Raw genomic sequence first — 25,423 nt, forward strand, 5'->3', positions numbered from 1 at the left:
TTACCATGTGACCCAGCAATCTCTCTCCTGGGTATCTATCCAAAATATCTGAAAACATTTATCCATAAAGACATGTGTGCTCCCATGTTCATTGCAGCTTTATTTATGGTGGCCAAGACATAGAAACAACCAAAGTGTCCTTCGATAAATGAATGGATAAAGAAATTGTGATATATATACACAATGGAATACTATTTGGCGGTAAGAAAAGATGAAATAGTACTATTTGTGACAACATGGATGGATCTTGAGATTATAATGCTAAGCGAAATTAGTCAGACAGAAAAAGTAGAGAACCATATAATTTCACTGGTATGTGGTACATAAAACTGAAAACAACAAAAGAACAAAACAAACAAATGAAGCAACAAAAACTCAGACATAGACAATAGTTTAGGGGTTACCAGAGGGTAAGGAGGAGGGGGGCTCTAAAAGAGGGTAAATGGGGTCAAATATATAGTGATGGAAAGAGAACTGACTCTGGGTGGTGAACACACCATGTGAGATATAGATAATGTATTACAGAATTGTACACCTGAAATCTATGTAACTTTACTAACAATTGTCACCTGTTGTCACACTTTAATTTTAAAACAAAATTTGGTTAAGCCCATATTCAGTGCATTAATTATTAAGACTATTGTTCACTTATGATCCGAAAAATGAAAAATAATTTATTTCCTTTCTGGAATAATTTTTTCTTTTTCCTATATTTAATAACTTCCTAATTTCCTCATTTGCTTAGTTTTATTTGTATGTCCAGCTAAGCCTTCACATACCCTACAACTCTGTAATATTACTCTCAATCCATTTTCCACAATGGTCAAACACGGCAGATTTATCAGCTCTTTTTTTTCCTGATAAGATTTATCAGTTTCATTTTTTCATTCCCTCTTCTGGTTCTAATCTATACTGAGAGTCTTCCCTCTTCCCACTGCTGGGTGTCATGGGTGTTATGCTGGGATTTCCCTTCACTAATGTTCAATAAATACCCAGCTTCTCTCTCCTGTATTGAATTCCCTGTGTCCTAGTTGCCATGTCATCTTTCTTGGTTTGCTCCCTAGTTTTGATGGATTACATCCTGTAAACTTTTAGACTTTGCATGTCAGAGAATGTCTTATTCTATCCTTACACTTGATCAGTTCATTTATTCTAAGCTAAATTCATATTTTGAAGATATTACTCTGTTGCCTTCTTTCTTCCAAAGCTGTTTTCTGATAAATTAATTTTCATTCCTAATCCTTTGACTGTGATCTCTTTCCGTTCTTTCCTCTTGCTCTCTCAGTCAGCTTTTAGTGTGTTTTGTATTAACATCCAAGTTTCAAAATTCCCAGATGGTACACTTTGGTGTGTGTTTTTTTCTTTTTCTCTTTAAAAAATTTTTTTTGAGGTATAATTTGTTTTTGTTTTTACTTTTGCTTGTTTGGTTTTTTCATTTATTATGCTGAACACCCAGAGCTCATTTCAATCTGAGAATTCATGTTTTTACTTTGGAAAAATATCATTTTTAAAATATTTAAAAAATATTATTTTTAAAATAATTTTCTAGCAACTGTTTTCTGTTTCTCCCTTGGATCTCCCTTGGATATCGAATTTCTGGAATAAATCTATAAATTTTCCTATCTTTCTGTTTCTCATCCATCTTTTTCTTTTCCCACTTTATCAGAGAGTTCTTCCAATCGTTTTAGTGATCTTTTTTGTTCTAGCTATTATATTTTTAATATCCAAAAGCTCTTTCTTATTGCTTCTTCCTCTTTTTTAAATAACATTCTTTCTTCAATATTTTCTTTTATTTCTCTGAGGACATAAGGGCTTCAGGGTCATAGAATAGCCAGAAAATTTTTGTGGGAGGAGGTCAGCAATTGCCAGCATCTTTTCTCTAGGATGGTTCAGTTTCCTCTGAGAAGGACCTTCCAATATTCCTGGGTTTGGAGGGAAGAGTGGGGGGCGTGAAGTGGTAAAGCTGCCAGCGCGCTAGAGCTGACCAGAGGAAAGGAGTTGGGAGTCTCACTGTTAGGATGCAAAGCATCCTTTAACTCCCAGTTTTCAGTTGTGTTGTCCTCTTGCCTTTCTCAAATCTCAGAGTTCCAAAGTTCAGACAATCTCTGGTTGTATCTCCAAAGACTTCTGCAAAGGTGTGGGGGGGATGATCTCCTTACTTAGCCTGGTAAGAGTGGGCTCTGAGAATCTAACTGCTCTTCATAAAGGCTTTCAAATCAATTCCCATCCTCCGTATCACCCTGCTTTCTCTGATACTGGGTGCCTCTAATTCCTAAGCCTTTCCAGAGAGCTGTGAGCCAGCTTGCTTTCCATCTGCACCTCCCTCCACAGGCACTTGGCTCTGACCTTTCTCCACTCTGCTAAGTCATGCACCATCCTTCCATCCACTTTCTATCTTTGTAGCTTGTGGTTTGGAGTTATTTATGTCTCTTTGATTTATCAAAGATGGAGCTTGTGTCTTATCTTGTTTTCCCTGTTGTTTGGGGATAATGACTTGAGGAAAAAAGAATGAATGAGGAAAGAAAAAAGAAAGAGTAGACACGTCTTTATTCTGACTTCTTGAAACCTCTAGCCTTTTCTATTTCATAGGTCCTTTATCACACCATACTCTCTCTGTCAGTTCCATTCTGATGCATAATTTCTGTCTTCCAGACCCTCTGGGTGACTTAGCCACCGAGTTTTACTGGTTTCAGACATGCAACATTTTGTTTATTAATGAATTCACAAGTTCCACATGGAATATAAGTAGTCCTACTTATACTCGTATTCCATTTGCAGTAACTGTTGTCTGTAATTGTATCAGGCATAGTGAATGTACATAAATTAGAGAGGGAGTAATTATCAATTGGAAGAGCATTAGTCAACAATCTCTTGTGAGACTTATTCTTCTTATCAGATAGGCTGCTTATTCCCCGTTGGCCTTCCTGCCTCTCATTCTCACATGTCTCTGTACCCCAGGAGACTGACTTCTATGGGCAGCTCCCCACTCAGTGTCATTCCCACCCACTTTACTCTTTCTCTGCCTCAACGCATTTCTGGCAACATAACAGCTACAGTGCCTGAAGTATAATGGCTCTGGCTTCACAAGGGAACCAATCCTTCCTAGTTGGGTCCCTTGACCCCGCCCACAGAGCTATAAATTGTCTCTTTATTTATATCTTGTGTGCTGTTTGTTCCCTAAGAGGATATGGATTGATACATCAGTAAAAAAAAAAAGAAAAAGAAAAGAAATTTGAACTAGCTCATCTCTAAAGTTCTCTCCTTGAGTTCTTATATTCTATGATTTTTACAAGTCTTAAGTACACAGTTGCCACTTAACTAAAGACCAAGCAAATTAGGAATTTCCTGTCAGTCAAGATTGTATCTTACTAAAGCAAAGAAACTCCAAATAATTATGCTCAGCCCTAGAAAACAAAGCATTGTAGTACAATTTAGGCTAGCAGGGAAAGCTAAGACATACATATTGTTCCTTTTAGTCAATGGAGTCAGATAGTTCTAATTTGATATTTTTTATTCAATTTTTAAATTGAGGTATAATTGACATACATTATATTAGTTTCAGGTGTATAACATGATTTGATATTTGTATATATTGTGAAATGATCACAATAATAAATCTATTTAACATCCGCCACCATACAAAGTTACAGAATTTTTTTCTTATGAGAACTTTTAAGATTCACTCTCTTAGCAACTTTCAAATATGCATTACAGTGTTATTAACTATAGACACTATGCTGTACGTTACATCGCCCCATGACTTATTTATTTCATAACTGGAAGTTTGTATCTTTTGACCACCTTCACCCACCCATCCCTGCTCTACCTCTGGCAACCACCAATCTGTTCTCTGTATCTTTGAGCTTGGTTTTTTGCTTTTTGTTTTAGATTACACATATAAGTAAGATCATATGGTATTTGTCCGATTTATTTCACTTAGCATAATGCCCTCAACTCCACCCATTGTGGCAAATGGCAAGATTTCATTCTTTTTTATCGCTGAATAACATTCCAATGTATCAGAAGTAGTATTGCTGGATTATGGTAGTTCTGTTTTTAATTCTTTAAGGAACCTCCATACTGTTTTCCATTGTGGCCGTACCAATTTACACTCCCACCAACAGTGTACAAAGGGCTCCCTTTTCTCTACATTTTCATCAATGCTTATTATTTCCTGTTGTTTTTATAATAGCCATTTTAACAGGTAGCAGGTGGTAGATATCTCATTGTGATTTTGATTTGCATTTCCCTGCTGATTAGGGATGTTGAGCATGCTTTCATGTGCCCGTTAGCCATACGTATATTTTCTTTGGAAAAATGTCTATTCAGATCCTCTGCCCATTTTTAAATTGGATTTTGGGGGGTTTTGCTATTGAGTTTGGGGGTTATTCTATGAGTTCTTTATGTATTTTGTATAGTAATCCCTTATCAGATATATGATTCACAAATATTTTCTCTCATTCAGTAGGTTGCCTTTTCATGTTGTTGATGGTCTCCTTTGCTGTACAGAAGCATTTCAGTTTGATGTAGTCTCACTTGTTTATTTTTGTTTTTGTTGCTGTTGCTTTTAATGTCAAATCTATAAAATTTATCACCAAAACCATGTCAAGGAGCTTACCGCCTATGTTTTGTTCTAGGAGTTTCATGGTTTCAGGTCTTACATTCAAGTCTTTAATCTACTTTGAGTTATTTTTGGATATGGGGTAAGATTGTAGTCCAGTTTCATTCTTTGGCATGTGGCTGTCCAGTTTTCCCAGCATCACTATTGAAGAGACTGTCCTTTTCCCATTGTATCATCTTGATTTCTTTGTCATAAATTAATTGATCCTATACATGTGGGTTTATTTCTGAACTTTTTATTCAGTTCCTTTGATCTATGTGCCTGTTCTTATGCCAATAAATTTGCTATTTTTTTATTTTGAAAATCCAGAGGCATTCAGAATTAATTCCAAAGGTTCTTTAAAGTGTTTCTTTATCTTCTTTTCCCTTGGATATTCATACCATGAAAGGGCCAGAAAAAGGCAAAAAAAGTAAGTTTCACCAACCCTCTCATTAAAAAAAAACAAATTCCTTGACCTCAACCCCACAACAGAAACCAGATTATCAGGCATAGCCAGACTTTGTATATCCACTGACCTTTTCCACTTTTTAACCTTTCATAGACATTTCAACCATTCGACTTTTTTTAAGTTTGTTTTTTTGTTTGTTTGTTTTTGTTGTTGTTTTTTTATTGATGAATATTGGGGAATGATGTGTTTCTCCAGGGCCCATCAGCTCCAAGTCGTTGTCCTTCAATCTAGTTGTGGAGGGCGCAGCTCAGCTCCAAGTGCAGTCGCCGTTTTCCATCTTAGTTGCAGGGGGCACAGCCCACCATCCCACGCAGGAATTGAACCGGCAACCCTGTTGTTCAGAACTCGCACTGTAACCAACTGAGCCATCCAGTCGCCCAACCCATTCCTATTTTAAAAAGCTTTTTCCAAAGTTTTATTCAACTTCCTTCATGCTAAATCCAATGCTACTTCTTAGTCCTTGTCTTAACCTCTCAGCAGCTTTTGACACCACGGCCACTCCTGTCATGAAATACTCTCTTCCTTGTCTTTGCTGTTGACTCACCTTTCTGGGCTTCCTCTCAGCTATCTGACTGCTCCTCAGTCTCTCCAATGAACATCTCTTCCTCTGCCCATCCCTCAAATGTCCATGCCTGCCAAAGCTCTGTCCCACTCTTCCTTATCGTTCTACCTCCACTCCTCCACTGGACATTCTCCACTCATATGGCTTCAAAAACTAATTATATACTAATGACTATCAAATGGACCATCTCAAGTACAGATTTCCCTTCTGACCTTCAGAGATATTGTTTGTAAATAAATACTAGATAACTCCATCAGTATGCCCATAGATTCCTCATACTCAACATTTCTGCTTTCCTTCAAACCTATTTTTTCATCCATATTACTTATTCCAAAGATTCACACCAAGCCAGAGACCTGGATATAATCCTTGATTCTTTGCTGTCCCTCATCCCCATACCCAATCAATAATCAAGTCCTATTGATTCTGTCTGAGATGTACCTTAAAACTATCATTCAATTCTCTATTCTCATGGCCACTTCCCTAAACCAAATCATCTCCCTACTGCTAATACTGTTTCCCTCAAATCTAGATTTTATGATAGAGTCAGAGTGATCTTTCTAAAATATGACCATGTTACCCTCTTCCTAAAAGCCTGCAATGGTTTTACACTGGGATAAAGACCAAATTACTCAACATGGTTTACAAGCATCTAGTCTCCTACTCTGTCATCCAAATTATTATGCATTCCAGCCAAATTAAACTCATTTTAGTTCCTCCAACAAGCTATGATCACTCTTACTCCAGATATTTCCACATGATGTTCCCTCTACCTGATACACGCCTATCTGATATTATCAGTGTTATCATGCTATCAGTGTTTCTTAACTAACACCTATGAATCCCTATGCCTTAGCTTAACTGTCCTATGCTCTCTAAATCTAGGTTAGATCTGCTCCCATAGCATGCTACTTATCCACTTATCAGACACTATTGTAGTTGCCTATTTACTTGTCTCTAGTCCCCTTTTATTTCATAAGCACTGTGAAGGCTAAAACTATACCTGTTATATCTCCAATGCCTTGAACATGACCTGGCACAAAGTAGCCACTAAATAAATAATGGTTAAATGATGAACAAATTTTACATACGGACTTCCTTTCCCTTGCTATCTATTTTCTTAAACAGATAGTAACAAGTAAGTTATCGTTCCCTACAAATAAGCTATTGCTTACAAAGGGTTAATTAATGTATAGTTACACGAGACAGCTAAAGAAAATTCTGAGGCTTTTTATTCTCTTTCATTTCTCTCTTTCCTCTTACATATAAAATTTTCAAACTGAAAGTTTAAACAGGCTTAAGAAAGACTAAGCAAAAAAAAAAAAAAAGAAAGACTAAGCATTTTCTCTTGATCTGCTTGATGCCCAGTCTGTGTTCCCAAACCATTTATAAATTTGGTAGGGTATGTACATGTGATTTAAAAAAAAACCTATGATAACATTTTATTTGAACCAGAACTCCAAAGCATTAATTAAAGCTGAGCACACCTGCTCTGAACTGTAAAGTCAGAGATTTATGTAAACTTGTAAAGTTAAAGCTTTCTGACCTCCTGCAGGATTTATGTTTCCTTTAAATAAGCATTTCCTCTTTGTAATGCAATTTTAAACAAAAAGTTTATTTCCACGACTAACCTGCTGGCATAAACAGATATGCTGTTCGGTTCCTTTATTGACTGGTCTTTAGCCTTTTTACCCACTGCTTGTCAAATATTTAATTTAAGGTTTCAGGTGAAAATAAGCAGGTCCAACTATGAGGCCTTGTTCTAAACTTAACTTGTTAATGAGGTGACCTAAAAAGATATCCATGCATTCAGACACTTAATATAAGAGCATTTTAATATAGTTATTCACAGATCTACTCACTGTTTGAAAGGTATCAGCTACCTTATGGTGATTTATCACAAGCAGGACTTGTTAAGTCACAATGCAAGCATGCAGAGAGTCCTTTCACGTAAGATAAAGTTTTTCAATCAAAGGAAGACATTCTAATTTTGAGATTCGGATGTGAATGCCTTTAGAAAGAGAGGGTTCTCTGAGACTAACACATTTATGTTGGTTACCTTGGATAGGTGCATTCCCAAGACTGTGAGCGTCACCAAGCCAGCACAACAGACCAGAGCACTGGAGCTGGATAGGCCAGAACTTGGTGGGATGGTTCCATCCACCAAGCAATTCATTCCAGTCAGTTTATTAAGACCAAAGTGTTCCTAAGAATAGAAAGAAAAACAACACTAGTAACTTCGGTGTTGGATTCAAGAAGTAGCAAAATATTCTTCCATTGCCCAGGGAGCAAAAGTCTATCAATGGACTTATTATGCTATTTATAGAAACTACTTGTGCAATTCAATTGAGTCCTGACATTTCATGTAAGGGCTCCGGGCCACAGGGTATGGTAATATGAAGATTACTTCTTACTTTATTCAACAAAAAGTTACTGATTCATTTCCTAAAATTGCCTTGAATGATCTTTTTCTTGAATATTAATCGATTTGAACAGATATGGAAAAATTATTATTAAACAATTATAATTCAACTTCTCAAGTAGCAAGACAAGAAGGACACATTTCTTAGGGAGGCAGGTTAAATCACTATGTGGCACATCCCAACACTCTTAACTGTAAAAGCCTAACACCAAGCAGTGGCTTATTTCTATGGAGTGACTTTCTTCAGAAGGTCCTCTGAAGAAAGTGTTCCAGACTGTTTCAGTTCTGTTTTACTTATGAAAAAAACGAGGCACCAAAAGATTAAGAGACTTTCCCAAGATCATATGTAGGGAGCTGGGAGTAGGACCCTGGCCTCTGATTTCTGGTTGAGAACTTCTCTACTACAATCAGAAACCTGGGCCAGCATACTGTCACTGTGATTTAATGTAAGTCAGCTATATGAAGAAATCCAGATTTTTACTAGAGTTTATGGATACAAACTAGCCATATGGCAGCTTTCAAGACAGCCAAATTAGAATTCAGCCACATATAAGAATGCAGACTCTAAACAAAGCAGGAGAACTATTTCTCCAAATAGGAAAACCCAAAGAAATAATCAGACTCTGATCTAAACATGGAAAGCTCTAGGATACTTAGATGAATATCTAGGATGACATTTAGGATGACATTATATCATATAACCTTTGTGGTTTAAGATTAAAAATAAATTCAAGGCCACCTCCTCCTCAAGAAAAGGAGCAATGTGTTTGCAAATTACTGAAACAGCTCAAGACCAAAGTACAAAATACTATTATATTACATAATTATGTATTTCATCATACATATTATTCTAGGAAGAAATTTCAATACACTAGTTAGAATAACCAAAGTAACAACAAAACTTTGCAAATAAAAAACTGCTTTTTTCCTTAATTTTTCTGTCCTTTTTTCCCAAGCTGGCAAAACTCATGCACCACAAAAGAAGAGATTCAGTTGGATATACTTCTCTTCTTGATTTCAAGTCATCTAAAAATTTCCTTTCCAGAAATACAAACAAATTATAAACTGAAACACTGCTGCTGCCAATGCCCTTTCATACAGAACATCAAGACAGCTTGCTTAAAGAAAAAGAAAAAAGAAAAATCCTTGGAGAATGCTCTATATTCAACCATAAACTGATTCACAGGGTGTCTTGAATGTGAATCATACTTACAAACTTATCATGCAATGTTTAAATTAAAATGTACAACAGACTCAAAAATGCAAATGGATTTTGCCAAATTCTGTAATAGCGCTATCCCAAAAGGATAACATGTTCAATTTAACATAAACAGATTATCCTCTGGAACTTTCTAGTATTTGAATTTGAAAGTTTCTGAACAGACTAACATTTAAATTTCTTTTCTGCCAAAAATTCATTGTGTAAACCTGCGTTTGCACCTAAGTTGTGAAACCAAAAAGAAAAGTTTTCAGAACTGAAATTCTCAAAAGCACCACAAACCAGGACATGTTATTTAGGTGACTTTACCCATATACAAAAGGCATATTGCTATGAGTAAGATCAAATTGCACTTGCCAGGTAAATGCTTCCGAATACCATAATTCCCACTAATGCCTATGACAAGCCAAATGATTTGAAGATTTAAGACCTGCCAATAACTTTTCCTATAAGTTATTACCATGTGTCTGGAGGAATAAAGAAAGAAAAGGCAGGGAGGAAGAAAAGAAAGGAGGGAGGGAAAGAAGAAAAGAGGGAGGGAGGAAGGGAGGGATACCGGAGCTCTAAGACCAGAATCACCATAATTAGAGTACAAGACTACACACACATCAGAATAAATGTGATGTGCTTCTGTAATAGATATGCCACTGAGTCGTAGGCTACTCAGGACAAAATTTACAGATAGGACCACCAGGCAGTAAGGAACATAAGCTCTCTAAAACATGGATTTTAATAAACAAATCAAATTGATTTAGCAAATCAATTTTATTTTTGTCCTGCATACTTTTTAAATTAAGAGAGTGGAAATATTTCATCTTCCTGTTCTTCTACATGACATTAGAGATGTTCAAGGTAATTATTCAATGTTTCTAGGAAAACACTTAATTCTAATACATTTCAGTACATCTTTCTTTTAACCCCATCTGGAAGCAGTGACAACAATACTAGTTGCCATTTATTGAATACCTACTATGCATCAAGCATTGTGTAATCCTCAAAACAATTCTTTGTTGGAAGAGCAGTGTGATCACTTTATAGATAACAAATCTTAGATTCAAGAGGTTAAATCAATACAGCTGGGTAGAACCCAATTCAATTATAAATCCCATTACAGGATATACCTCTATATCCCTAGAACAAAATGTAAATAATATTGCTAGAATGTATGCTTCAAAAGAAAACCTGAAAAAAAAATTTAAAAACCAGAACGACATTTGACGGATGCACCTAACTTATGACTAGCCACTGCTGCACCCTGTGAACACCACCCAGAAAAAGTCAAATCTATGCCATCCCCTGAAATACATAAATTAGAAAAATGGAACAGAAACATCAGTTAGTATTGAAAGGAGACAAAAATGATTGAGTAAATAAAATAAATCTTGATATAATAGACATCATAATCTCAAATGCTAGTAGGTGCCTTATAAACCAATTTACCTGAATTCCTTTAAGTCCACATAGGAAATAGTTGTGCCAAAGAGGCTTGGTTTTGTCAATCTGAATGTTACTATCACTAGTACTGAAGTCCCTGCAAAGACAAAAGACACCATTAAGTCCAGAGGCCTTGTGCTGAACATTGATGGCTGACTGCTGCCATCTTGTGCTAAGACAGTGATACTGAAATCTCCTTTTCATTTACTTTCAATATACATTACTTCACAGTCTACCCAAAACAACAAACATCTCCAGCTGCTAAAAGTTAAGGGAAGAAGTTGTAGTGACCTTACAATTAAAGTACTTCAGAATGATCCTTTCTGTTTCCTGAAACGGACAGGAACCTATATAATTGAGCATAATCTATACCATTTTTAATTTCATGATGGTCCTTGTTAAGCTGGTGTAAATCACATAAATACTTACCCTTTAGGCCTGCTGTTTGGCATAATTCTAACTGGAACAGAAGTACTCAAAGGCTTCTTTCCCCACACTCTACCACCCATCCAATTTTACCATCGGCACAGTTTAAGAAAAAGAAAAAACCAACAAAACAAATTTAGTAGTTACCAGAGGGTAAAGGGGGAGGGAAGACAGAAGAGCGTATAGGGGGTCAAATATATGGTGATGGAAGGAGAACTGACTTTGGGTGGTGTATACACAATGTGATATATAAATGATATATAACAGAACTGTACATTTGAAACCTATATAATTTTACTAACCATTGTCACCCCAATAAATTTTAATAAAAAAAATAGGGGTGGCCAGTTAGCTCAGTTGGTTAGAGCATGGTGCTGGTAGCACCAAGGTTGCTGATTCAATCCCCACATGGGCCACTGTGAGCTGCACCCTCCTTTAAAAAATAATAATGATAAATAAAGAAATAATGATTCTAATGGATCCTAACTCTTTGAATAAAATAAGAATCCATGATCTATACCGATATAAATTAACAAATGAATAAATAGCTAAATAAAGGAGAAGGAAAAGCTCTTCCTTAGAGTAAAATGTCAATTAATAGATAGATGTAGAAGAAATGATGGAAATAAAAAAAATAATAAATTACTATTTGGCAAACTCCATGAGAATTGTTTCAGGAAAGAATCATCAATAGATGCTATTACTGAGCAAAATTTGATGAGAAACAAGATATTTACATATACTCAGTATATTTCCCTACCAGATACTTATTGCGAAGAGAAAAAAATTCAACTTTCTAGTAAAGAAATCTGGCAGATACCACCTTAACAAAATGATCAAAATTAATATCACCAGTTAAGGGACATCCTGTACCTCCTTGATATAATGCACTGAGGACACATCAGTCAACATATGAGAATTCTTTGTACTGTTTTTGTGACTTCCTCATAAGTCAAAAATTATTTAAAAAAAAAAAAATAGACTTCTAAATCAGCCAAAGCACAAAATATGTGAAATGACAGGTGATGAAAGCATCGATTAAAAAGTGAGAAAATAAGGAATGTTACCCATATTGACTGAGCGTTCTTCATATAATTTACTAGATACTTACTGCATGCCAGTCACTGTAGTAGGTGACCTGCATGCATTATCTTCACTCAATAACATGGATACATCATCTCCTAAGAAAAATATTGAATGACCACTTAAGTATGCAAGGCAACCAGAAGAATATAAAGGTAAAAGGCAAAGGGCTTATCTTTTAAGCATTTGTTATCTAGCTAAGACAACATGAACACAAGTCACAATCACACACCATTATGTAATGGTGTGTAATATCGGATGGGATACAAGTCAAGAGGGTATCATTCCTATAGTCAGCATATTAGGTTGGAGAGAGGAGGCCATCTTGGAGGCTCAGAAAGGTTTAGTGACTATGTGGACACACACAGTTTGATGCCAGCACGCAAGTACTTTATCGTGACCCACAGAAGTTAAAATATGTTGCGAGAGTGATGTCAGCATCATGAGAAGTGAGATGTTTGCTTTGTCTCTCCCCTTCAATCTACGACTAGTGGGACATACATAACTGAACAAAGATTCCTCTACTCCACACACTAGGGTGCCTGGGAGATCTACACATCTGTGCATCTGAAGGTGGTGGATTGGAATGCATGGGGGAGGCAGAACTGGGGTAACGGCAGGGATGATGCTCCTTAACCTGGTTCCTTGGAGGCAGGCAGTTGAGCCTGCAGCCCTAGCAGCACAGTAGCAGCAATGGAGACCAGGCCACAATGCAGCTCACCAACTGTGGCCCCAGGATAGGAAAAGAAGGGCAGTAGTGGCATCAGCACCCACAATTCCGGCTCCTTTCCCTGGCTGCAGTGGTGCCGCATCACTGACAAACTAAGTAACACGCAACTCTGGCTTCCTGGCAAAAGCAACATAAACAACCACAGGAAACCAGGCAGCAGTGGCAACAGGGTTTTTGACTCCAGTTTCCCCTCAAGCCATGCCATCCCCCTACCACGCAGCACTGCCCAGACCCAGACAACCCTGAATGCAGGGGGGGCGCATGCCATCCCTGTGCCCCGGGCAGCTACAACCATGACCACAGAAAAACCAGCAACTGCAGCAACACCAGCAGCAGCAAGGCACCAGTTACCCCAGAGGCACAAGCAGCGATGAAGAGGGCAGAGGCTGTGGAAGGTGGAAAATGCTGGTACTCAAATACAGTCAACTCAGGTAAGAGAAACCAATAACTTGTGCTATTGCACCACCTACTGGGGGAAAAAGGCCTCTAATTACCAACCTGCCGAACTGTTAAAAAATTAAACAAAGCTGTACCTAAATGAAAGTACCAACTTCAAATGTACCAACAGAAGAACAACCCATCAAGCACCATGAATAGTAACACAGTATCACACACACAAAAAAAAAAAATCACAATTTTATTCATTAGCTCCTTGAATTCCCTTTCTGAGTTTTCTTGTTATCTCACTGAATTTCTTCATGACAGCTATTTTGAATTCTCTATCATTTAGATCACAATCTTCTGTGACTTTGAGTTTGGTTTCTAGAAAAGATGCTTGGTATGATTTCAATCTTCTTAAAATTATTGAGACTTGTTTTGTATCCCAACATATGGTCTATCCTTGGGAATGTTCCTTGTGCACTTGAGAAGGAGGTGTATTCTGTTGCTTTTGGATGGAATGTGCTGTACATGTCTATTAAGTACATAGGTATAATGTGTTATTTAAGGCCCATATTTCCTTGACTTTATAGCTAGATGATCTATCCAATGGTGTAAGTGGGGTGTTAAAGTCTCCTACTACTATTGTGGTGCTATCAATTTCTCCCTTTAGGTCTGTTAATAATTGTTTCATATATTTTGTAAGTAGGTATATATTAAAAAATGGTACATCTTGATGGGTTGTCCCCTTTATGATTACATAATATCCAACTTTGTCTCAGCGTTTTGGCTTGAAGTCTATTTTGTCCACTACAAGTATGGGTGCATCCACTTTACTTTTAGCATTTGCTTGGAGTATCATCTTCCATCCCTGTCTTGCCCCTCTGGCTAGCCTTTTCCTAAGGTTCAAAAACAGGCACTCATTTTCCCACCAATCCTTACATCACACATCTGCTTTCTCTAGTCTCATACCCACATTGTAGAATGCTAACCAAAAAGTCCTCAAAATGAGCAGACATGACTCACTACATTGATACTTTCCACTTACACATTTTATTCATTCGTTCACCTGTTCTTCCAACAAACAATTGACTAGTACCCACCCTGTGTCAAGCATTGGGCTAGACCATTTGCAACAACAATATTACCAAAAAATAAATACTTGGAAGTTTCTGGTAAAACTAGCAGAGTAGGTAAACACTATGCTAGCCTTCTCCCACAACCACATCAAAATTACAACTACAGAACAATCATCATTGAGAATTGCCTAAAGTCTAGCTTAACAGAAATCCTACAACTAAGGATATACAGAAGAAGCCACCTCGAGACTAGTAGGAGGGGTGGAGACATGGAACAGGTTGGTCCCACACCTACATGTGGCAGTTAAAAATCAGGAGGGGTATCTCAGCTGCAGAGGTCCCTCCCGAGGAGCGAGGGGTCCTAGCCCCATACCAGGCTTCCCAGCACAGGGTTCCAGTGCCAGAAAGAGAAGTTCCCACAACTTCTGACTGTCAAAACTGCAGAGATTTTAGTTGAGTGAGACACAGGGTGGCTGGAGTCCCAGATGCTCCTCTTAAAAGGACCGCACACAGATTTACTCACTGACAGACTCACTGGCTCTGAGCTCCAGATGGGGAAGCTGTTTAAAAGGCGCCAGGGACACATAGAGAGAAACCAAATTGTCTGGCTTTAGGGTAAGGGCTGCAGGGGCAGCTCTCTGCCAGACAGAAGTGCTGACACAAGCCATTGTTCCTTTGTTGAGCCCTCCCCACACCCAGTCTGCATGCACAGGTGCATGCCATATATAAGTCTCCATCAACCTGGCTAGCATTGTTTGCCCCACCCCGGTGATTCCCTGAGATCCCTCCCAACCCAACTTGTGGGCCCACCAAAGCCATTTCCAGTGGCTCTTCCATATAAAAAGCCTGTCTTGGCTCATGCTGCAGACTTTCCTAAAAATCTCTCAAAGGTTCACAAACCCCAAACAAGCAGCACTTGGCCTCTGCATGTCCTGTACCTCTTGCTAAGCCCCAAACCTGGCACTAATGGCAGCCAGCCTCAGTTCGCACCTCAGCTTCTCCCAGGCACTGCCAAGCCCAGCACAAGTGGCAATCATCTGCAGGTCACTTTGTAGCTCATACCAAGTGGCTCCAGGCAGGGCACAGGCAGTGGTTGACATTGTCCTGCACCAGAGCCCCTCTCAAGAGGCCATGAATCAATACACCCAGTGGATACCTTTAGACCACACCAAAACACCACCCAACCACCTACACAAACAACACACCCAAAGGGCAGAATCTGCAGGCATCAGAGTTCGGATAAAGTGAATCCTGCTCCATAGAGTCAGCCCCTGCACAACCGCTCCTCCATTGTATTCATGGTCAGTCCTCACAACAAATCAGCCTCAGGATCAATCCCTCCCATTAACGTACCAATAATGACCAAGGTTAAACTACAGCAGGAGTGCACACACAACCCACAAAAGGGACACACCTGGAACACCCAGCTCAGGAGACCAAGGAGATGGTGCCACTGGGTCCCACAGGATACCTACTACATAAGGCCACTCTACCAAGACTAGGAGACATAGCAGCTCTACCTAATACATAAAAACAAACACAGGAAGGCAGACAAAATGAGGAGATAAAATACGTCCCAGAAGAAAGAATAAAACAAAGCTCCAGAAAAAGAACTAAACAAATTGGAGACAAGCAATGTATCTGATGCAGAGTTCAAAACACTGGTTATAAGAATGCTCAGTGATCTCAGTGAGAACTTCAACAAAGAGAAAGAAAACATAAAAATGGATATAGAAAACATAAACAAAAAAACCAGTCAGAAATGAAGAATACAATAACGGAAATGAAGAATACATTAGAGAGAATCAACAGTAGATTAGATGAAACAGAGGACTGAATCATGATTTGGAAGATAAGGTATCAGAAAATACGCAATCAGAACAGCAAAAAGAAAAATTCATTTTTGAATTTTTCAAAACTGATAGTATAAGGGGCCTCTGGTACAACATCAAGCATACTATCATATAGGGTCTAGAAGAAGAGAGAGAGCAAGGAACTGAAAACCTATTTGAAGAAACAATGATGGAAAAGTTCCCTAACCTGGTGAAAGAAATAGACATATAAGCCCAGGAAGTGCAGACAGTCTCAAACAAGATGAACTCAAAGAGGCCCACAAGAAGATACATCATAATTTAAATGCCAAAGGTTAAAGACAAAGAAAGAATCTTAAAAGCAGTAAGAGAAAAGCAGTTAGTTACCTACAAAGGAACTCCCACAAGACTGTCAGTTGATTTCTCAACAGAAACTTTGCAGGCCAGAAGGGACTAGTAGGAAATATTCAAAGTGATGAAAATCACTGACCTACAACCAAGACTACTCTACCCAGCACGTTACCCAAGAATGTTATTTAGAATCAAAGGACAGATAAAGAGCTTCCAGACAAGAAAAAGCTCAAGGAGTTCATCACCACCAAACCAATGTTAGCAAGAGAAGGAGGAAGAGGAAGAGGAAGAGGAGGAGGAGGAAGAGAAGAAAAGATTAAAAATATGAATAATAAAATGGCAATAATTACTTTAAATATAAATGGATCAAATGCTCCAATTGGAAGATAGGGTGTCTGAATAGATAAGAAAACAAGACCCTTACATTTGCTGCCTACAGGAGACTTACTTCAGCTCAAAAGACACACAGAGACAGAAAATAAAAAAATGGGAAAAGGTATTTCATGAAAATGGAAATGGAAAAAAAAAAAAATCTAGGACACCAATACTTATACCAGACAAACTAGACTTTAAAACAAAGGGTGTAACAAGAGATAGAGAAGAACCCAGTAATTCCATTTCTGGGTGTTTTCTGAAGAAACCCAAAGCACTAATTCAAAGACATGTGCATCCATATGTTTATTGCAGCATTATTTACAATAGCCAAGATATGGAAGCAACCTAAGTGTCCATCCATAGATTAAGAAGAGGTTATATGTATGTATATATGTGTATACACACACACACACACACACACACACACACACATACACACAATGGAGCATTACTCAGCTACAAAAAAAGAATGAAATCTTGCCAACTGCAACAACATGGACCTAGAAGGTATTATGCTAAGTGAAATATGTCAGACAGAGAAACATAAATACCATATTATTTCACTTATATGTGGAATCTAAAAAAAATAAATAAATAAATAAACAAACAAACCAAAACAGAAACAAATTCATAGATACAGAGAACATTTTGATGGTTGCCAAATACGAGTGGCAGTTGGAGAGATGGGTGAAAAGAAGGAAGGGATTAAAAAGTACACATAGGTAGTTACAAAATGATCAGGGGAATGTAAAGCATAGCATAGGGAATATAGTCAATAACATTGTAGTAACTATGTACAGTGTCAGATGGGTATCAGATTTATTGGGATGATCACTTCATAAGTTATATAAATGTCTAATCACTATGTTGTACACCTAATACTAATATAATATTGTAGGTCAACTGTAATGAAAAAATTAAAAATTATTTAAATAAATAAATACTTAGAGAAAAATTTGACCAAAAAAATGTACAAGACATGTACCCTAAAGACAACAAAATATTTCTGAGAGAAATTGAAGAAGACCTAAATAAATGGAGACAGATACCATGTTCATAAATTGGAAGAATAAATACTGTTGAGAAGTCAATTCTTCCCAAACTGATCTATACATTCAGTGCAACCCCAATAAAAATTCCAGCATTTTTTTCATAGAAATTGAATAGCTGATTCTAAAATTAATGCAGAAGACCTAGAATAGCCAAAACAAATTTTTAAAAGATAAACAATATTAGAGAATTTATACTACCTGAATTCAGGACTTCTTATAAAGCTGCAGCTTCCAGATAGTGTGTTATTGACATAAAGATTGACAAATACATCAATGGAACAGAATAGAATCCAGAAATAGATACATGCATAGATTGACAATTGCTTTTCAACAAAGGTGTCAAGATAATTCAGTGGGGAAAAAAATAATCTTTCCAACAAATGGTGGGAAATAATTGGACAGACATATGCAAAGACATATACCTCAGGTCTTATCTCATGCCACATACAAAAATTAACTCAAAATGGATCATAGACCTAAATATAAGAAAAATATAAAACTTCTGGAAAAAACATTGGGAAAAAAATTTAGTAACCTTGGGTTTGGCAAAGGTTTCTTAAATACAGTCAAAAACTATAAACTGCGAAAGATAAAACATAAATAAATAGAACTTCATCAACATTAAAAACTATTCTTCTTCAAAAGACACAGTAAAGAAAATGAAAATTCAAGCCACAGACTGGATGAAATATTTTGCAAAACATACACCTAACAAGGGACATGTATCTAAAATATATAAGAAACTCTTACGGGTCAATAATAGAAGATGAAAAACCTACTTTAAAATGGGCAAAAGATTTAGACAGACCTTTCAACAAAGAAGATATGTAGATGACAAATAAATGTTATGAAAAGACATTCAACATCAGTTAGAGAAATTAAAAGGAAAAACCACAGTGCACTACTGCTACACATTTATGAGAGTGGCTAAAATTTAAAAAGACATGTTAGCAAAGATGTGGATGAGCTGCAACTCTCAGACATTGACAGTGGGAATGTAAATGGTACAACCACTTTGGAAAATAGGTGAGTTCTTTAAAAGGTAAACTAGATAGTCGACTCCTAGATACTTACCAAGAAAAATGAAACACATGTCCACACATAGATTTGTACACAAATGTTCTTAGCAGCATTATCCATAATAGCCCAAAACTGGAAATGATCTAAATGATCATCAGTGGTGAATAGAAAAACAAATTATGGTATCTTCATGCAATGAATGCTACACAAAACATGAAGAATTCTGAGAGGCATGTTGCATACTTCCTAGGGGTCCTGGTAAAATTATCTACAGCAGAAGCTGCCTGCCTTGATAATTCACCTCTCCTTCCCTTGCTCCATGCTTTCACTACTGCTCCTGGGATCATTTCCCACACACTCTACCTTCATCCAGGTCTGTCTCAGCTCTGCTTTTGTGGAAAAATAAAATGAAACTGAAACCACATATTCATCATGGTGGGAATGGTTAAGTGAATTGGAGTAAATTACTATGATAAATTATTATGCACCCAGTTTTAAATGTTTACAATGACACAAAATTGCATTAGAGATAATGCAAGGTTTTCTTTAAAGGGCCCAAAATGTACATAAGATATATTCTCAATTATGCAAAATAAATAGAAAATAAAAACAATCTTATGCAATAACTTCCATATAAAAGTAAGGAATTTCTGTGTGTATCTTGCACGCCCTGATATAGTGCTTCATCAAAGGCACACATGAAATATTTGTGGAATGAACAGACATTACTGCAGGCAAAAACATAATGTGCCATTTATATGACAATGTCCTTTTTTATAATTAGCAAATCAAAATCATCATAATATATTATAAGCAAGTACGGCTTATCTCAGGAATGAAAAGGCAGTTCAATGTTAGAAAATCTTTCACTGTAATTCATAATATGTTTTTAAAACTAATCTTCAACACTGAAAAGACATTTAATAAAATTCAATACCCATTAATGATTTTTTTAATCCTTAGCAAACTAAGAATTAAAAAGAAAAAATATTATGTCCTTAACATAATAAAGCAAATGTACTAGAAATCTACATCTATTACCGTGTTGACCCAAAAATAAGACCTAGCCAGACCAGCAGCTCTAATGCATTTTTTGGAGCGAAAATTAATATAAGATCAGGTCTTATATAAGACCCGGTCTTTATTGTATTATATTATATTATATTATGTTATGTTATGTTATGTTATGTTATGTTATGTTATGTTATGCTATGCTATGTTATGTTATGTTATATTAGACCCGGTCTTATATCATATTATATAAGACCAGGTCTTATACTATATAAGACCTGGTCTTACATTATATTAAAATAAGATCAGGCCTTATATTAATTTTTGCTCCAAAAGACGCATTAGAGCTGATGGTCCGGCTAGGTCTTATTTTCAGGGAAACACGGTACGTTTGACACTATGTTTGCCACTGAGGCTGCAGCATTAGTGAGGTAGCAGTACCTGAAGTCACTGAGCTTCTAATCGAATGGGAGATACAGCAAAGTCAGCAGGTAATGATAATGCAGCACGGTAAAATACTATGACAAGAGAATTAGAGGGTGCCCTAGTAACATAAGAAAGGCACCAGCCATGACTTTGTTGGAGATATTTACCACAATAGATGATAAATACCTTCTGGGCAAGGACAAGAGTTATTTTTATCTTTGCACAGCTCAGTATCTAAAACAATGTTAGACATATGGTAAGTCTTCAGTAAATGTTTCTCAAATGAATGAGCAGCAAATGAGTAAAATAAACAAATATTAAAGAGTAGTCTTAGATTATTTTGGAAGTCAGATACAAATTTTTAATAATTTATTAAATGATTTATTAATGATCTATTATAAATCTGATGCCTCTTAAAGAGTTCATTTGGGTACAAATACACACACACACACACACACACACACACACACACACACGCAATCCTAAATACATAAATACTCACGGGTACAAGGGATTTGTATTGGCCAGTTGGAGAGTATGTGTTTTCACAGGTTCCACAGCTATTAACATATCTTGTTCTACAGCCATAGGAAGAACAGAATATCCACAGTAATCTATATGCTCTCCTACAAAAAAAGAGAAAGCATTTTTTATCACCTATAGTATACGAAACAAGAGAAACTCAAGTAGGCACACAGGAAAAACGAGACCACAAGCCAGATTTTAACAGAAAACTACATGGGCAGAAAGTGATTCAGTTTTCTTTTGCTCCCAGACATCTGAGCCAGGAACTTCTGCTAGCATAAGTATACTAGTTATTAGTTTCTGTTAATGTTTAGACTTCTTTAAACCTTCACAAGTTTTTTTTCCATTTTCTAATTCATAATGATCTTCTTCAAATATTTATGTTACGTGACTATTAATAGTTTTGTGGAGCATCAGAAAAAGCTTGTTTTTTGTATTAACTTTTAAAATCTGAACAATTGAAGCCTTTAGCACACTCTCCCTGATATTAATATTATATGAGTCCCACTCTTCCTTACTTGAGAATGAGTTCCTAAAGGAGAGGACTTTGCTTTATTTATCTTTGTGCCCTAACCAAATTAGACTGGCACTAATGGTTGTGTTGAATGTGCTACACATAGCTGGGATAAAGAAAAAGCAGCTAGAAAAAGAATATGTAATCTGCACTACTTTAGATACAACACGCAATTATAGGAAGCAAACTATTCTTTTCATTCTAATTCTTTCTTCTATGAAACACCAGGAGGAATTTTTTTTCTATTATAATGTCTTCTCCAAATTACTATTTAAACTCAAGGCTGTTATTCATAAGGTTTAAATACAAAATCACAATTCAAGAAAGATGGGCTAAGCAAGCTCATTTATATTTCCTCGTAACGGATTTTATATCTGATTGTCCCTACGGCAGACATTGATCCACTAAGAAACACAAGATGAATGGAAGGCAATTCAACTGCATAATTATATTTTTAAATAAATAGTCTACATATTAGTATAGGTAGCAAGTCTTTTGTTTCTATATTGATGTGTCCTTTAAAATAATAAAATGAAAAGTAATAATCATAAAGGGGTTTTTCTGGATTGACAATGACAGATGGAGAAATGGTTTTCAAAGTTTTCTTTCTCCCCAATGTCCTTTAAGAAGACAGTAATACAAAACAGTGGTTCACAAGTAGAAAACATATATTTAAATAAGGGGAGCTCTAGTGAGGCACCAGATTCTGTTGACATGTCTCCCTTTGTCAAAACAGGTGAGGGGCAGGGAGGGAGCGGGAACTGCTGACAAGTACGGATAACAAGATGATTACATTCTGCATATTTTAACAGAAAATAATGCTTTTAATAAACACGGAAATTCATTCCATCCCAAGCACTAACTAAATTAACTACATTGGAACATAACCCCCCTCTTTTTAATCAGAACACAGTCAATAAATTTACTAGAATAAGAATTACTTATCAGGAAAATCCTTAGTTTGGAACTCTAACCCCTAAGACTAAGCGAAACTTGGCTCTCGCCATAGGGTATTGCTTCTTTGCGGTCCTCTCCCAATAGCAAGGAGTTGCTGATGTTCTCCTCCCACTCTGCTGTTTCCTGGCCTTTTCTCTGTCCCGCTCTTCACAGGCTCATGCCACATTCTCTCCTTCTTACTACTTTCTTTTTTTTTTTTCAAAGATTTTATTGGGGAAGGGGAACAGGACTTTATTGGGGAACAGTGTGTACTTCCAGGCCTTTTTTCCAAGTCAAGTTGCTGTCTTTTCAATCCTAGTTGTGAAGGGTGATGTTCAGCTTCAAGTTGTTGTCCTTTCAGTCTTAGTTGTGGGGCGCAGCTCAGCTCCAGGTCCAGTTGCCGTTGCTAGTTGCAGGGGGCACAGCCCACCATCCCTTGCAGGAGTCACACCGGCAACCTTGTGGATGAGAGCCCACTGGCCCATGTGGGAATCAAACCAGCAGCCAGCCTTCCGAGTTAGGAGCACGGAGCTCCAACCGCCTGAGCCACCAGGCTGGCCCTTACTACTTTCATAGATACTCTCTTCCTCACTGAAGACCTTAGCACCTCATTCCAACCCCTCTCTACCCCAATCCTGCAATAACCTGGACAATATCCAGGTAAACAACCCCATCCAAGGCCCAAGCTTCCTAATCCCTTGACCTCAAGAAAACCTGACCTCTCTCTGCTTCAGACATCTATTTTTTCCGTGGTGTTGACAAACCCAGTAATGACCACAGATCTTTTTTATCACCTGGAACTTTTCTACCTATGAAATTTCAGTTTCAATTATCAAACTTCCCATCATGCCATTTCTGTTACTCAGTTCATCCCACTCTCCTGCTTTCCAGAGTCAGTTCTTTGCCCTCTCTACCCTATAAGCTCCCTACAACCTTTTTTCCTTCTTCTACTGGCAAAGATGCCAGGATTCATTACTTTACCTGCTCTCCTCCTAATATCAACTTCCTGACACCACTGTCATTCTTCTGTAACTTCCATCCTAAACAAAACCCCCAAACCTAGATCAAACACAAGCAACTTAGACTAGCTGGGAGGCAAGGGAGAGGGATGAAAACTTTGCAGACTGGTATTGCTACAATTCTACGGTATCCAGCTCTACCCAGGTCTCTATACAACCCAGCAAACCTTTTGTTGTTCCAGTCTTCTCCCTCTCCATCCTTCACAAGGCTATTTCAAATTGTCTGCCTTCTCCTTAAACTTCCAGCCCTTTCAACTCTCCTCCACAAGAACTCCTTCAACCTTCTATACAAAAATTATACATTTACCTACATCACTCTGCATCCTTTTCTTCACTTGCTTTCTGTGAACAGTGTAAACTGGCCCTCTTCCTATGCTCTAGATACCAGCCCTCTTGCCTTCTGGGGAATTCTGCTCCATCAGTTCCTCCCTTCCCAGATGTTTTCAATCTCTCTCTCCACTGGATTTACTCCATTCCCCCTACCCCCTCATTTAATCATACTCAAACATCCCATATTTTTTAAATCCTGTATTATTTGCTTCAAAATAAAATAAGATCACCTGAGTTGATAATAATTGAAGCTGAATGTTGGGTACATGAGAGTTCATTATATTATTCCAACTACTTTTTTGTAAGTTTACATTTTCCATTATAAAAGATTTTCTTTTTAATCATCCTTTCCTCCTGGATTTTTCTAAGTTCCCATCCCATTTCCTCTTGATAAAACCTACTACTACTTCAAGTCACCACACTATTAAAAGCAAGGAATTAATGGGCCAGTGAGCTGCGCCCTCCACAACTAGATTGAAAACAACGACTTGACATTCTGGAAAAACACACTGTTCCCCAATATTCCGCCCCCCGCCCCCCGGCAAAAAAAAGAAAAAAGAAAAAAAAAAAAAAAAGAAGGAATTACAGGGTTTCCCGGTATTCTTTTTATCCAGTGAGTAAGTGTAAAACCATCAAAATTCATCACCACAGTCTAAAAATTTAAACTGAAACACAGAAAAATATGTTCATCTCTCATTAAACAATATTAATAACTGGGTTCCAACAAATTTACCAATTTTTTAAATAAATAGACAAAATTAACATTAATAACATGGATTGGGAAAGATGAAAGAATAGTGTTCCTTATGCAGAAGTTTATCTTGCTATAACGGATATATGCTATTTTTTCAGTACTCCTGGGAAAATTAAGAAAATAATGTATTAACAAAAATTTGGATCTTACCAAAGGAGGAAAACCTTAAGAGAAGGAACTTTTGAAATACCTATTATGTTGACTCTTCCTGGTGCTCGAACATAAAACTTGGGAATGGATCCAAATTTAGACTTAAACATCTCCTTCAGCTTCAGCAATCTGAAAACAAAAGTAGGATATGTCAGAATATCCATATAATAGAAAAATCCATAAGACACACACGCTCAAACATATTTCACATACCGACCACCATTAATCATGCCTAAAAAATAAAAAAGCAAAATCTTTTACTGACGTATTTCCTTAAAAATCCCAGGAACAAATAGTACTATAACCCCCTAAGTGACACAAGAGGGTTTATAGCTAAACACACAGAAGATTTAAAAAGTTAAACTCTTATAAAATTTTTCTATAGGTTTGGACGTTCGTTTGTTGACATAAACCTGGAACATCTTACTGTGCCGGAAAAAAGGAAGTGCTAAAACAATGATAGTAACATGTCAGAAGGACACAGACATCCATATAAGGAGGTTCCCACTGCCCAAATCTGGAACAATTTGAGCATGAAAATAGTAATAAATGTAACATATTATAACCCATAGCATAGAATAAAAATCAATGAATCCATACTGACATAAATAAATGGAAGAAAAGGAAAAACGCTTCCTTGCACTAGAATGCGAAATAATAAATATAAAAAATCTAAAAAGAAAAATCACCATTTGGTGACCATCATAGTAATAACTGATTCAGACAAAGATCATCACTGGATGCTAA

General features: G+C 37.0%; 1 protein-coding gene across 5 annotated transcripts in view; it reads right to left on the minus strand.

Annotated features, from left to right (window-relative positions):
- Positions 1-25,423, minus strand: part of GALK2 (galactokinase 2) — a 127,129-nt gene that overhangs the window by 83,924 nt on the left and 17,782 nt on the right. For all 5 annotated transcript variants that reach the window (XM_019730673.2, XM_074327766.1, XM_019730674.2 and 2 more), the window contains 4 exons: positions 24,717-24,805; positions 20,951-21,074; positions 10,713-10,803; positions 7,691-7,837 (listed from right to left, as the gene is read on the minus strand). In XM_019730673.2, coding sequence (XP_019586232.2) covers positions 7,691-7,837; positions 10,713-10,803; positions 20,951-21,074; positions 24,717-24,805 — 451 coding nt within the window. The remainder of the gene's footprint in view (positions 1-7,690; positions 7,838-10,712; positions 10,804-20,950; positions 21,075-24,716; positions 24,806-25,423) is intronic.

Source organism: Rhinolophus sinicus, linkage group LG03 (genome assembly GCF_036562045.2).
Source record: "Rhinolophus sinicus isolate RSC01 linkage group LG03, ASM3656204v1, whole genome shotgun sequence".
Taxonomy (NCBI): Eukaryota; Metazoa; Chordata; class Mammalia; order Chiroptera; family Rhinolophidae; genus Rhinolophus; species Rhinolophus sinicus.